Source organism: Melanaphis sacchari, unplaced genomic scaffold, assembly GCF_002803265.2.
Source record: "Melanaphis sacchari strain LSU unplaced genomic scaffold, SCAv2.0 Contig0_pilon_pilon, whole genome shotgun sequence".
NCBI lineage: Eukaryota > Metazoa > Arthropoda > Insecta > Hemiptera > Aphididae > Melanaphis > Melanaphis sacchari.
Genome location: NW_020270366.1, coordinates 20381360 through 20395387, shown reverse-complemented (window position 1 = coordinate 20395387; position 14028 = coordinate 20381360). Strand labels below are relative to the sequence as shown.

Here is a 14028-nt window from a genome sequence, read left to right as displayed (position 1 = left end):
AACTATTGTAAGTTATCTATTTCACAACATTAAAATCATATTAAGTAAAAATATTTAAATTTCCACTAATAATATGGTGGATATAACCATTGATTATAGAATAGAGTCTATTCTATAATCAATGATATTACCTTAGTATTGGTGATGGAATTTAACTTTTTTTTTTTTTTTATGGTTTTCATTTATATTCAATACTTAAATAGTTATTGTTTATTCAGTAGCTGTACTCGCAGCTGCAGCTGTAGAGAATTTAAAATTAAATAAATAGCTAAAACGACCGTTCATATACAAAACATGTAAGTTCGTATTAAGTTCAGAACCAAAGTTAAGTAGGTTTAGTATAATTATAGACTGTTTATACTTTTTTCTTGTATATACTATTAACATGCATAATATTTTATAATGTGTATTATAGACATTGTAGTATTAACTACAAAAATAGGTATGATATTGTATTATGTTATGTTATTATCTTTATGGCCAATTTGACCATTCAGAAATAGCCGCCATAGTTGTATAAGTAGATACAATATTATATTTAATACAGGTGTGGTTGCACTGTGTTTTGGCCCTTGGTCTTCATCTAACCCTAATATTGTACTTTGCATATCAATTTTTTCAGTGACGTGAACGATTCAACTTTTTATGGATTTGTGAAAGTAGTGTATTTTGAATACTTCTACTTTAAGTAGTTTGTAATGGTGTATATTATGGATTGAAGTATACTAGTATACATTATACTGTGAAAATAGAAATCTTCAATTCAAAGGGTAAGATAATTGACAGTTTTTGAAATTTAAATATCATTTATAATGGTATCAACCTCATTCGTAAATAGATAAGCAAAATTTTTAATACAAATCTATTTGAAATTAGAACATAGACTTCAAATATTGAATATGTCCAACAATAACTTTTGGGGTAATTTGGATTCATATTCAAACTTACAACAGCAACCAGTAAGTGTTGTTTGCTATTTTAATTTTTCATTGTTTGTTTGATAAAATGCATTTAAAATGTTATCTTATTCAGGCTGAAAGTTCACAACCAAATGACGAATGGAGCTGCAGTACAGATGATTGGAATTATATTGATCAGTCTTCAACTAATAAAAACACAAATCCACAAAAATTTAATTCAACTTTAAATACAGACTTAACTCTGAATAGCTATTCTGTTTCTGACTCTCATAATGGAACAAGCCATTCTCTAGTTAACTCAAATAGGTCAATCTATAATTATAAAAACGGAATTGAAAATGAACATACGTTTCCTAACATGAATAATAAATGGTTTGATAAACCTGAAAGTCAATTTGAACAAATTACTAATGTCCAACATACTTTTGTTAATCAATGTACTGATAACAGAAAAAATGACAATATTATTGAAACTGAAGATAATTTTTGGGCGGATGTTGAAAATAGAGAAATTCTTCCACCAGAATCATTTCAGAATGAATCACTCCAAGTTGCAATGAATAATTTACAAATAAGTAAAGAGGTTAGCAAATTTTGATTTATTATCATAGCTTAAAACTTTTAAAAAATATACATAAAATATTAATTAAGTATAAATACAGTAATTTGTATACTTTTTAGTATTTTTGTAATTTTAAAATCAAATTCATTCAATATATGCATATAGGCTTTTTTCTCTCTATGTCATTTAGGCTGGTTCTTACAATGTCCGGTTAAGTGCCCGTTAACGGTTAACTGTCAGTTAGTGGGATTTTTACCAGCAGAATTCCACAGGTTAAGTGTCCATTAACTTTAACCGGAAATTGTAAGAACCGGCCTTAGTTATTTTTTCTCTAAACTATGTTTGAAGCATCTTCCTGGTATATCTTAACCTATGCAATCACCTTACCTCAACTATGATTCTATATTCTAGTACTGTAACAAAGAGTTAACATAACTGTTTTTAAAGTTTAGTGATCCACAATTATTAATATGACTAATTCACATTTCTTCCATGTTATTTCACTCATATATTTTTAACTTATTATTTATCAAATTTTTCCAAGAACATATTTCGCTGATCATTGAGGAGTTTTGTTTTAATAATTTAATTATATTGACCCATATTATATATTAACAGACCAATAAACTTGTATCTAATTTAAATGTTTATCTATATTAAATTGCTTTTTAAGACATAATGTTATTATAATTTTATATGCAACTGTTTTATGAAGTCAATTATTATAATCATAATTGAAGTCTAAATAATGATTACATTGAATATAATATTTTGTCAATTTTTTTAGGTAATACATTCTAATGCATATGACAATAATGTGGCACTTAAAGATACTGAAATAACAAAAATGAATTTCATTGAAAATGATGATGGTATGTTTTTAATTAGTATAATATTTAACATAAAAACAAGTTAATATCCATATAATACAAATAAAAATATTAAAAAAAAGAAAAAATGATCCAACAAGTCTAAGTAATAAATAATTTTAACAATGTGAAAAATAAAAATAAAATTGGATTTGTTAGTATCAAAACTTAGTACTAAAAAGAAAGTATTTTATCTTACATATGCTAAAAACAATTGTTTTTCTCTGCACATGTATAGCTTTACTTATAATATTTTCAAAGGTAAATATAAAAATTTTGATTAGTCTATTTCATGATATAGGTTATTTATATTTTTGGATGTAACATAATAAAAACTATACAATACACATTTTTATCATGTGTTTTAAATCTATAAAAAAGTGACTTGGGTAATAAGTGTTTTGTTTTAAGATACACCTTAAATATTTATTAATTTATTTTATTATATACATGAAAGAATAATTCTTAATATTTAAATCTAGTTTTGATTAATAATTTTTTTTGTAACTATTTTAGATAGACCACCAGTTGGACTTCATCGATTAGTTACTGGGCAAACAAAATCATTTGAAGATTATTCTAATCCTGAACCGTGTGGTCCACAACCATTTGATGTCCGAACTGTTCTTGGTCAATTAAGTGATGATGATATTCCTGTTCAACGACATGTCACAGGTTCTCAAATTTCTCAAATTGGAGTCAGACCAACTGACAATAATTCCAATTTTCAAAGTATTGATAATAATTCAGTTACTTTAAAAAGGCTTCCATCTTTAGAACAATTTCAAAATCAGTTTGAAGGTCATTCTCGTCAAGTTTTACATAGGGATGTTGAAGATTTTGTTAACCAACCTAATGATAGTCAAAAACTAGATGATTCAGCTAAGAATACTTCAGATATAGATAATTATACATCACCAAGAAATGAATCACAATCAGAATTTAAAGAACCTATTACAGTTATAAAAAAAAATCGCCCAGGAATTCTTGATCGTGAAGTTTTTGAACGAACTGGACCAGATGGTTATATGAATGAAACAAGTCCATACTTAAGATCAACCACTCAAAACCAAATAAAACCTATAGTTGATTCCCAACAAGATAATAGTTTAAAATTGACAACTTCTACTCAATCAGAAAGCAATGAAAAGTTTCAAGATCATGATAGAAATGAAAAACGAGTAGAAAAAAAACATTCACCCCCTCCGCCAGGATTTCGTAGAATGGTTGAAGGTAATATTGGAGAAGATTCTGTTCAAAAATTAAACAGGATACCAAAAATTAATCAAAAAAATGACGAACGACAGCGACGACATTCAATTGATTCAGATTCATCAGCTCCATTAACTAATCCTGTATCTGAAGAAGGTCTTAAAAGTATCCGAAGAGGACCACAACAAAAAAAATATAAAAATGTGGAGCACTATCATAATCGAGATCGAAGACATTATCGTCATCCTAGAGAGTAAGTAGAAATAGTGTTAAAAATAACTTAACCCCTTTTTTCACTATAATATTTAATAATTAAAAAACAGTGCTGTTAATTAATCACTTATCGCTTATAATTATATTATATTTAATAGAAGTGAAGAAGATTATTTTTATGAAGAGGAAGAAGATAATGCTTCATTAAGTCCTGAAGTAGAACCTGAATATCGGTCGCATCGTTCTCGAAATCATCCACCTAAGAGATACAGACAAAGAATGCCTAATGAAAAGTATTTAATGTTTTTGATTTTAATTATTAATATTAAGTGATTTTTTGTTTGTATATTTTTGAATTTGCAACTTAACCAATTTCACTATTCCTTTTTAATTATTTTAATACTCTACTTATATATTAAACTGTGGCATGTTTTTGTCCTGCTTTGCACAGCTACGACCACTCGGATACAGAATATCAAAGTGAATATGATGAATATGAAAGGCGAAGGCGATATAGGTAAACATTTTAATTAAATTCAAATAATCAGAAATGATTTACTTATTATTCAAGTAAAATGTGTTTTCAAAATTTTCATTTAAAAAAAATTGTCAGTTTTTTATGCATAAAAGATTTCTGGTTGAAGATTATTTATTATAGAACCAACTATTAGTAGTAAATTTCATCATGTTATCAAGTAATGTTCTTATACACATATTTTATAATAATTACTTAATAGTACATATTTTATTAAATTATAATATTCTATACATAATAAATTTAATTATCCAAACCTGTTATAGTTATTTTTGTGTTTAATTTTTGTATTGATAGATGGTGATTTTTTTATTGCACAAAATTGCTTATTTATGTAAAATAATTATTTTGGTAGCAATAAGTGTTTGTTTGTTTTTGTTACACATTAATATTACTTTAAATTTGGAGTGTATTTTATTGAAAGCTAATTATAAAAATAATAGTTTTAAAAATATGCACTATTCTATTCACATCTTAATTCTGAGCTATGACACTTAGATCTGTTTATACAATTAAGTATATATATTTTTTAAAATGACTTAATGATAGCAATAAAAAGATTTAAAATTTAATGCTGATTGTACTTTTAAATGATAATTTTTTCTCTTAATTGTTTTTTACTTAAAAAAATTTCCAATAAGGCTTTAGTACTTAAAGAATTACATTCATTGTTCGATCATTGTCATAAAATATGGTTTTGATTTTAATACATATTCTTTATAAAATGGTTGATTTTAATTTATTATTTAAAGAAGTCCAGAATCCGATCGATATAGAAGACATCCCAGAAGTTATCGCGATAGAAGATACCAAGATGAAATGAGGTATTATTTAATTTAAATTTTTTAAAACATTTTTGTAAAATGATGAATATTTATTTTTAACAGTCAATATTATAGAAGAGAAGATATCAATTATCGTAATAGACCTTCAAGTAGAACAGATTCAGATTATCATAGAAGATATTCACCTGTACCATTTCAAGATTATTCAGCTCATATTGAAATGCTTGACCCATTAGAAAGTATGTTACACTTAAAATATGTTATTTTATAAAATAAATACATTTATTGTTTATACATATTGTTATTTTAGGGAGAAGTTTCCTTTTAAAATTCAGAGAAAATAATCCTAAAGCATATACGGAATGGTATACAAATTATAAAGCCAAAGTTGAAATGCAAAAATTAATATCAAGGACTAAAAATGGTTCTGAATGCAGTACGCCAGTATCAACTACTTCACATGAAGTGTATGTTTTGATATTTTTTTTATTTTACTATGTATATAATGTAATATGATTTTTTGTATGTTTAGTGGATCTTTAAATCATATGACTAGACTTGAAAAAGAAAACCATCGAACTACTCCTCCGAGATATCAAAAGTATCATGTAAATGGTAATTTAAAATGATCTTTTATGTATAAATGGATTCTTAGGTTTAATTTAATTTTATGTTGTATGAAAAATAACATATGATAAGTTATTTAAGTACTTAATCTTTATTTGTACATAACTGCAAAGATTAATGATTTTTTTTCCATACTTGTGTCAACTACAAGAGATGTCTTTCAATAATCTTAGTCAAATGTTTTTTTTCAGCAAAAATGAATATGGGTTTTGGAAAATTATTTGTGTTAGACTCCTCAAATGCTACTATAGATGTTTTTAAAGCAATGCCAGATTTGGATGATATTGATACAGCAGAACTTTTTAGATTTCCTACTCCTTTTGTATTGTTAGTATAAAACAATTTTAGATCATTTAATTTTCTATTAACCATTAATAAATTTAATCAATTACTAATTATTATAATTATTTTATAGAGGCAAGACACATAAAAATACTGTAGCTCAATATTTGAGTAAATTAGCAGATGAGGCATCAGATAATTCAGAACGGCTGTTGTATGAATTAATATGTATGATAACTAAGCGTAATGGAGTAAGTATAAGTATGCTTGAATGATCAAAGGTATTAGTTTGCTCATAAATTATTTTGATATTAGATTGTTGATGGAACGGATATATCAGAACTTTTAATGGAAAATGTGGCTAAATTCCCACTTGACTGTGTATTATTTGATAATATGAGTTTAAAAGATGCTAAGAAAATGTCAGTTAAACCATTAAATAATTTCCGAGAATTACTTTTACAAGGCAATAAGTCTGAAGCTTTAGGTAAGTATATTTTTTATTATTATTTATTGAATAATAATAGTGGATTTAAATAAATACATAATCAAAAAAAAATTTATTCTGGTTAAATTTAATTTTTATATAATTTTAATGGGTACATAAATTAAAGATTATTAACTTCTTGACATGTATAATTTATTATTAATAGCCAAAGGAAGTCTTTATTAAGCCTGTTATCTGTATATTTGTTTATTTTCCTAGGTTGATATTATATGTATTTAAAATATAATTTATAATACTGTTGAGATAATCAAAGTTTTTAGTGCATTTATTTGCTCATTTTTGATTTTAAGGGCATATATTCATGTTATAGTGCATATTTTTATAAATGAAAATTATGTAGTTTCATAAATATTTTTATGAACTAGGATCATAAATTATTTGATGTAACTGTGAGTTTATCATAGAATAGTTCATGACTAAGTCTTTATGATCAATTAGTAAATTAGATTTTGTCAAAAATGTTGTGAATGAGCACAATACACATTTTTTCTAGTAAATTTTTATAGCTAACAATAATTAGACTGCATTTAATAATTGATTACAATGGTTATATTTATATTAAATATAAATAATATTTTGATTTTGTATTTATTTAAATTTATCTAACTGATAATATTAAAGTTAACTTTATGAGTGTTAAGACAATTCAGATTTTATGTCAACTAATATAAGATATTAAAATTTTTTAAATAATATTTAGTCCTTGTACATTTTTATTTCTAGTTTTTTTATTTGAATAAAATAAGTTTATTAGTGTTATATTAAAAATGTATAAACTATAAAGTTTATTTTAATCTTCTATTTTCATTACAATAATATAATGTATATTGTTTTTAGTTTTATACTTCCATTTGAAAATGTATTTTAATTATTTAAATGTTTCAGAATGAATGTAAAATTTTTGATGTACCTATTCTATTAATTATTATTGTAAATAATATTTTACAGAATTTGCTGTATCAAATCAAGACTGGGGATTTGCATTTATTTTAGCATTGTATATGGATTTAAAGACATTAAATTATGTTAAATCTAAATATTTTCAAACAATTCCACAAAATGACACATTACAAACATTCTTCCAACTTAGTAGTGGTAATATTCCATCATGCACAACCGTAAGTAACTTTTTTTAAATTGTACAATACAATTTTAAATTGTAGTTAGAATGTGGAAAACAGTATGTAGTACACATTATGAATGAAATATTAAATATTTTAAAATTTAAATTGTACTTATTTTAAATTGAAAAAAGTCAAGTGATATAATATGTATATAAAATTTGCCATATAATATGAAATTCAAGTAATGATGTTTGCCTAAATAACTTATATATTTTAGGACTTAAACCGCTATTGTTATATACAGACAGTACAATTACAATATCTTATTTATAACTATTATGATTATCACATTGCAATATGTGAATCCTGGAGTCTTATAAAATTTATCTCCCAAATTACAGTAAAAATATATACCTTCTTACTTGAGAAACATTGAAAATACAGAAATCTGAATATTATAAATATTTGAATATTCAAGTAGGTATATTCAGTTATCCAAGTATAACAGACGATTGGATACCTGAATATTGTGGATAATTGAGAATATTCAGATTTTGCAATTTGAATTATTCAAATATCACATTCTGGCTGTTTAAATATTTAAAAAATCCGATTTTATATTCCCCAACTCTAATGGATAGGTATGATCATATATTTTTTGATATAGATATACAGCTCAAGTATTTTTTCACTTTGCCTAAATTGTAGTTTTCCATTTCTTATTGGCTGTCATTACATTACATGTGCAAACATAGTATATAACATTGAAAAAAATTAATTAATTTAAAGTGGAGAACTTCTGATATAATGACAAAACTGTGCATGAAAGAGATGCTCCTACTTAATGATTATATTTTGAATGTGATCATACTCATTTATTTTGTTATGATATTTAGTATTTACTCTGTAGGACAAAGACCTAATATTTACCCAATTCTCTTAATGTCAAATGTTAAAATTATTAAAAGTATCAAAATAGATAATAAAATAAAAGGTTATAAAGTGGTACATTAAAAGTGCAGTAGGTAGAGCACTTATAATATTTAAAATATCCTTTATATTATTAAAACATTTAAACAATAAAAAAAAAAATTGAAATAAATGTATTTTACTCATTATTAATTTAATTATTTTTATCTTTATAAAAGTGTTGTACAGATAATAGCTGGGGAGATTGGAGAGAACATTTAGCAATGATCTTGAGTAATCAACAAGTCAATATAAATAATGCTCGTAATGCCACCATTCAACTTGGAGACACTTTAAGTTAGTGTATTTAATTTTTCAAAAAATAATATCTAAATTTTTTTATTGTTATTTTTTAGATGCTAAAGGTGATGTGTTTGGTGCTCATTTTTGTTATTTGGCTATACAGATACCATTAGAATCAATTGGAATATCTTCTAAGTTTACTCTTTTGGGTACATCTACCGATCAAGTATATGATACTATGGTTACAAATCGTGCTATATTGTTAACCAGTGCTTATGAGTTTTCAATGCGATTAAATCTAAGCCATTTCCATATTTCTAGTCTTTTGGTAATTTAAAGTATAATAAATTATCTACTTTATTATTTTCATATTTATATACAAAGCTTATAGTTTGAAATACTTATAGCCTTATAAATATTTACTGGCCATTCGTTTGGCTGAGTTTGGAGAATGTGAAAATGCTTTACATCATTTGGAAGCTATTGCAACACAGTTGATCTCATCACCTGAACTGGCTAATTTTGGATTTATTGCCAACATTGTGGAATTAAGTACAGATTTGCATTACATGCAAGTTTCAAATAATAACTTATCTGGAAGTATTGAGATGTTGGATTGGTTAGAAGAATTAAAACGTATTTTAGTGAGTACTCAAAATGTAAGAGAATTATAGTAAAATATATTATTAATATTTATTGTCTTTCTAAATTATATGTATTTATATTATGTATATTTATAAACTTTTTAGAATTATAACTCAGTAGAACACATATCACCTATACAACAAATAGACAATTATCATTCACATCAAATTGAACATTCTGTTATACCTAATGAACAGAAAACTGTAAGATTTAAAGTAATTTAAATTGAAGAAATAATTTTAATTAAATATATAGGTTCCAGATAAAAGTATAGATTATTCTTCTAATTATCAAGCTTCTGTTGTTCAAACACCTCTTATTCAAGCACCACCTATTCAAGCACCACCTATTCAAGTACCATCTATTCAAACATCATCTTTTCAAATGCCACCTGTTCAACCACCCTTACAAACTGTTCAACAGCCACATCCTCCTCAAGTGAACCCTTATTGGCAACCGAATGTCGTTTCACAGTCAACTGAACTTCTACCGCCACCTCAAAATGGTAAATTTTAAATTTGAAATTAACATGTTACATTTTAAATTATAAATTAGTTGTGATTTTTTTTTATTGAATATTTTCCTATAATAATGTTCTTAGAGTTGTATTTTTCAAATTCTATTTCTTAACATAGTACAATTACAAAAAAAATATGAACATTTTTGTTTTTAATAAAATTAACTATATTTTCTTATTTTCAATTTTACGCTTATAATTATAATGCTCATATTTGTTTTATTAAAAAAAAAAAAAAGACTATAATTAATTTTTTAAACATTCATGTTTGTAATGGTAAATATTTTATATATTTGTAGAAAATATTATAATTAATAGACAATATATAGAAACACCTAGATTAATGCTAGGGAATTTGTCAAATTAGAAAATAAACAGTTTAATTAAGATTAAACTGGTGGTTAACTTAAACTTACTATATTTGTGTAATATTGTATGTCTTATTAAAGTTTTGCTTTCTACTCTAAAATATGTGTGTATATTATAATTGACCTTCTCAGTTGTCACTTATATTATACTGTTATATATAATTAGGGTATTATATCGTGTTATAGAAACAATACAGATGTTTGCTGACTTCATTGACTTGTTATACAAAACAAATATTTGGTTGTTCCTATAGGCTCAACTATACCCCTTAAATGTGGGGTGCTAAAACTGATAATGTTTCACAGGTCCATGGTATTTCACTCAAACAATAATAGTTAGGTATAAAAAAAATAAGGGAGGCTAAAGACCCTTTTACACCCTCTTAGTTGTGCTACTGGCTGTTCCCCACCTAAATAAAAAAATTTATTGTCTTTAATATATTTATTTTAAAAAACAACAAACACTTTTTGTATTTTAAACTTGTTTCTAACTCTTTTAACATCTATTTCTGTCTTCCAAAATCATTTTCTTAAAATTAAATTTAAAATTTATAAATAGTGAATTATTTAGAGAAGTGCTTTCAACAAGATATAAATAAGCCCTTGAGTTGTATTAAATAAAATATATCTAATCTTAACAAACTCTCAGAACAACATAAAATATTTTTGTTTCTTAAATAATGAAGTTTATAGATTGTATAAAATTTTGCAATCAATTTATTAGGAATTTGTACTATCATTTAAAAAATATAATTATCCATTATATTGTTGAAGAGGAAAAATTATATGATGAGAATAATTAGTATTTAGTTTAGGTTGAATGAGTGTAATAAAAATCCAGATGGGATACAGAGACCAGATTTTAAGAACTTGTCTTACTTTGTTCACATCTCAACACAGGAAAGTGGTTTATCATTAAAAATTTTATTCTAAAAAAATAAAATTTTGAGCTCAGCTTTGCTTAATTCAGCTTTTTTTTTTATGTTTCTTTATTTTTTTTTTTGTAGACTTATAGTTTTTTCTTATATTTTGGAAAATAATTGAAAAATTTATTATGCATAATATTTTGTTTTGTTGTTGTGGTATATGAAAATTAGGACTATTTTATAATTAATAATTATAACTCAAGAAATATTGTATAAAGAATTTTTTTGATAGTTTATACTTAAAAAATTTTTTTTTAAATTAATTATAATTTAAAATCATATTGAATTAAAGTATTTAAAAATGTGCAGTTGAGTTATGATAACTCCAACCTTGATAACTTGAATACCTCTATACCCTAAAGTTATTTTCAAAGTATTTGAATATTGTATTTGAGGTTTTAATTCAAAAAACGCTTAAGTCAAATTAATTTTACCCCCCCCCCCTCCTTATTATTTATGTGCATAATAATTAATATAAAACAAGTCATTTTAAATAAAAAGTAATTTCCATTTTTTTTTTTTTTTTTTGTTAAATTGTTTTTAGACAACTAGTTTTAATTTTTTAATAATTGACTCATAGATATCAAACTATTGAACTAAATACATCTTATTTTTTTCTTTCAATATCTGGTTCAGAGAATACTAGAATATTAAGAAACTAATATACTGTATTATTTTACACATTAATTGTAATAATTTTAGCCATGCAATAATTTTTATATATTATTCAGATGGCTTTGAAAGTAGATAATATATTAGTATAGCTTATTAACTAAGAAAAAATGTATATATATAGTCATTGGTTATGATATTGAATTCACATTTTTAGTTACATAATATTGTTAATCATAGAATTTATAAAGGATTTTACTATGTTAAAAAATACATATTGTATATTACATATGCATTGATTATTGATGGGTAAAATATAAATTTTTCTTTTAGTGTTAAAAAAAAAAACCATATAATAATTTATAAATTTAGTTTTTAAAGTAATGAAACAATATAATTTGATCACTTACTTTTTATTCTAACATGGAATGTATTAATTTTTATGATTTCATAAGAATTAAAAGTTATTGGAACCTGGAATCTTTACTTTAAATTTGTAAATTCTTATAGGGTATTAGATCACTATTATATGCATTGTTAATAATTACAATAATTAAAATATTTGTATATTTCTAGAATACTTACAATTTGTTGATCCTTCATCAATAATTACAGCAGGAGAAACAAGTAGTAATAATAATCCAAATGAAATGACTTCAGAAATATCAACCATTGCTCCAGATCTCACTTTAACGGCCGAACCAGAAAAAACGATATCAACAGAACCAAAATTTGGATTCTTTGATCGTCAAATGGCTGAGCTGGAACCTAAAGTATGTTAATATATTAGTGAGGTTTATATAGATTTAAAAACGATAAATACATTTAAATTTTTTTACTAATAGGTGTCTGATACAGTTGAAAAAAAATCGCAAAAAAAAAATTATACAGATGATAAACGTCAGCAAAAAGAAAAGAATTCCTGGCTTGGAGGGTTAACCAAATTTTGGAAGCCTTCTAATAATACTGATGTAAATAACATTAAAAATGTATTATTTTATCTAGACACTATAAGAATATTAAATTATTTGTTTAGTCTATTGGGGGAAATTTTGGTTCCGAAGAACCAATTCAACAAGCTGCTCCTCCTTTAGATTCAGAATTACAATTCAATCCAGTGGCTAATAGTTCACCTGCCAATCAAAACCATAATCAATTTAAAATTCAAAGAAAGCGAGGTACTTATTAACTAAATTGTAGACTGTAGACTATTCAGGAAAATGTGTTCCATTATTTTGTTATTTAAACAAATAACGAAATCAATTATTTAATTAGGTTACAAATAATTTTCATTGTTGTTTTAGGTATAAAGGATATGTATGTAAATGTAATGAGTAACAGTAAACCATCAGAAAATATATTATCTCCAGATCCAATATTCCAGATAAATCAAACACCTACTACTATTTATAATCCATCTCAATAACAAATAATACATATAGATATATATTTGTATTTGAAATTCAAGATAATAGTAAAAGTAAATTATAGTAATAATATTAATAATAATGAAATATATAATATTCATTACTACAGTTATTATTCTATTAATTAAAATATTGGGATATTTGATTTGTTTAAACTTTTTTTATTTTTAATTTGTCTACAGTATTTTTATGTATTTTTTTCTAAATTTCTATTAATTCCAATTATAATTGTTGACCCAAATTGAATTTTGTAAATTTTATTTAAAACTTCAATAGTTGTATTAGCTATTATACAATTTCATAGTATTTGATGGATTTATATTATGGGTCTTTAAATTTATGTTAATGAATTATTTTATTTCACAGAATATTATTTGTATCAACTTTATTTTAATCATTTTTGTAAATCAATTATTTGTTATATTAGTTTTAGTGTCAAACATTTTTATTTTGTTGGTTGGGATGTAAATGTAAATGTATATTCATATTTCATATATATTATATATATGTATATTATACAATTTTTTTGTTTATATGTTAAGGGATTTGATAGAATAATAAATATTAATTAAACTATTGTTTTATTTAGGTGTAATTGTTGATTCATATCTTTTATTAATCAAGAATAATTATTATACAAAATACAACCAAACGCGTGATTATCTACTTAAATTGAAAACACATTGTCTTGCATGAATTATTAATTTTTATTATTTTTGACATTTATTAGTTAAGGAGGTTCAG

The 14028-nt window shown here is 24.2% G+C and overlaps 1 protein-coding gene across 5 annotated transcripts; it reads left to right on the top strand.

The window, feature by feature from the left end:
* The first annotated feature begins 608 nt into the window (after positions 1-608).
* On the top strand, positions 609-13337 carry LOC112603767 (protein transport protein Sec16B). 5 transcript variants are annotated; one of them, XM_025352522.1, is made up of 24 exons: positions 609-770; positions 877-959; positions 1033-1503; positions 2270-2354; positions 2868-3816; positions 3935-4069; positions 4228-4293; positions 5064-5135; positions 5211-5335; positions 5407-5563; positions 5629-5711; positions 5915-6050; positions 6139-6256; positions 6321-6492; positions 7462-7631; positions 8726-8843; positions 8903-9117; positions 9197-9448; positions 9539-9637; positions 9690-9939; positions 12434-12630; positions 12703-12828; positions 12894-13035; positions 13162-13337. In XM_025352522.1, exons 2-24 carry the CDS (start codon positions 900-902, stop codon positions 13281-13283), a joined length of 4320 nt encoding a protein of 1439 aa, XP_025208307.1. In that variant the 5' UTR covers positions 609-770; positions 877-899; the 3' UTR covers positions 13284-13337. The 5 variants fall into 5 exon arrangements, with proteins under 5 accessions (XP_025208307.1, XP_025208314.1, XP_025208323.1 ...); XM_025352529.1 differs by having other exon boundaries at positions 5199-5335; positions 9197-9433; XM_025352538.1 differs by having other exon boundaries at positions 5199-5335; positions 12473-12630.
* The last annotated feature ends 691 nt before the right edge of the window (positions 13338-14028 follow it).

Bases quoted from the DNA above. Each gene is read 5' to 3' on its own strand.
- LOC112603767 (XM_025352508.1), top strand. From the start codon at position 900: ATGTCCAACAATAACTTTTGGGGTAATTTGGATTCATATTCAAACTTA. The intron at 6,051-6,138 runs GTTAGTATAAAA...ATTATTTTATAG, and splicing joins TTTCCTACTCCTTTTGTATT to AGGCAAGACACATAAAAATA. The intron at 7,632-8,725 runs GTAAGTAACTTT...TCTTTATAAAAG, and splicing joins ATATTCCATCATGCACAACC to TGTTGTACAGATAATAGCTG.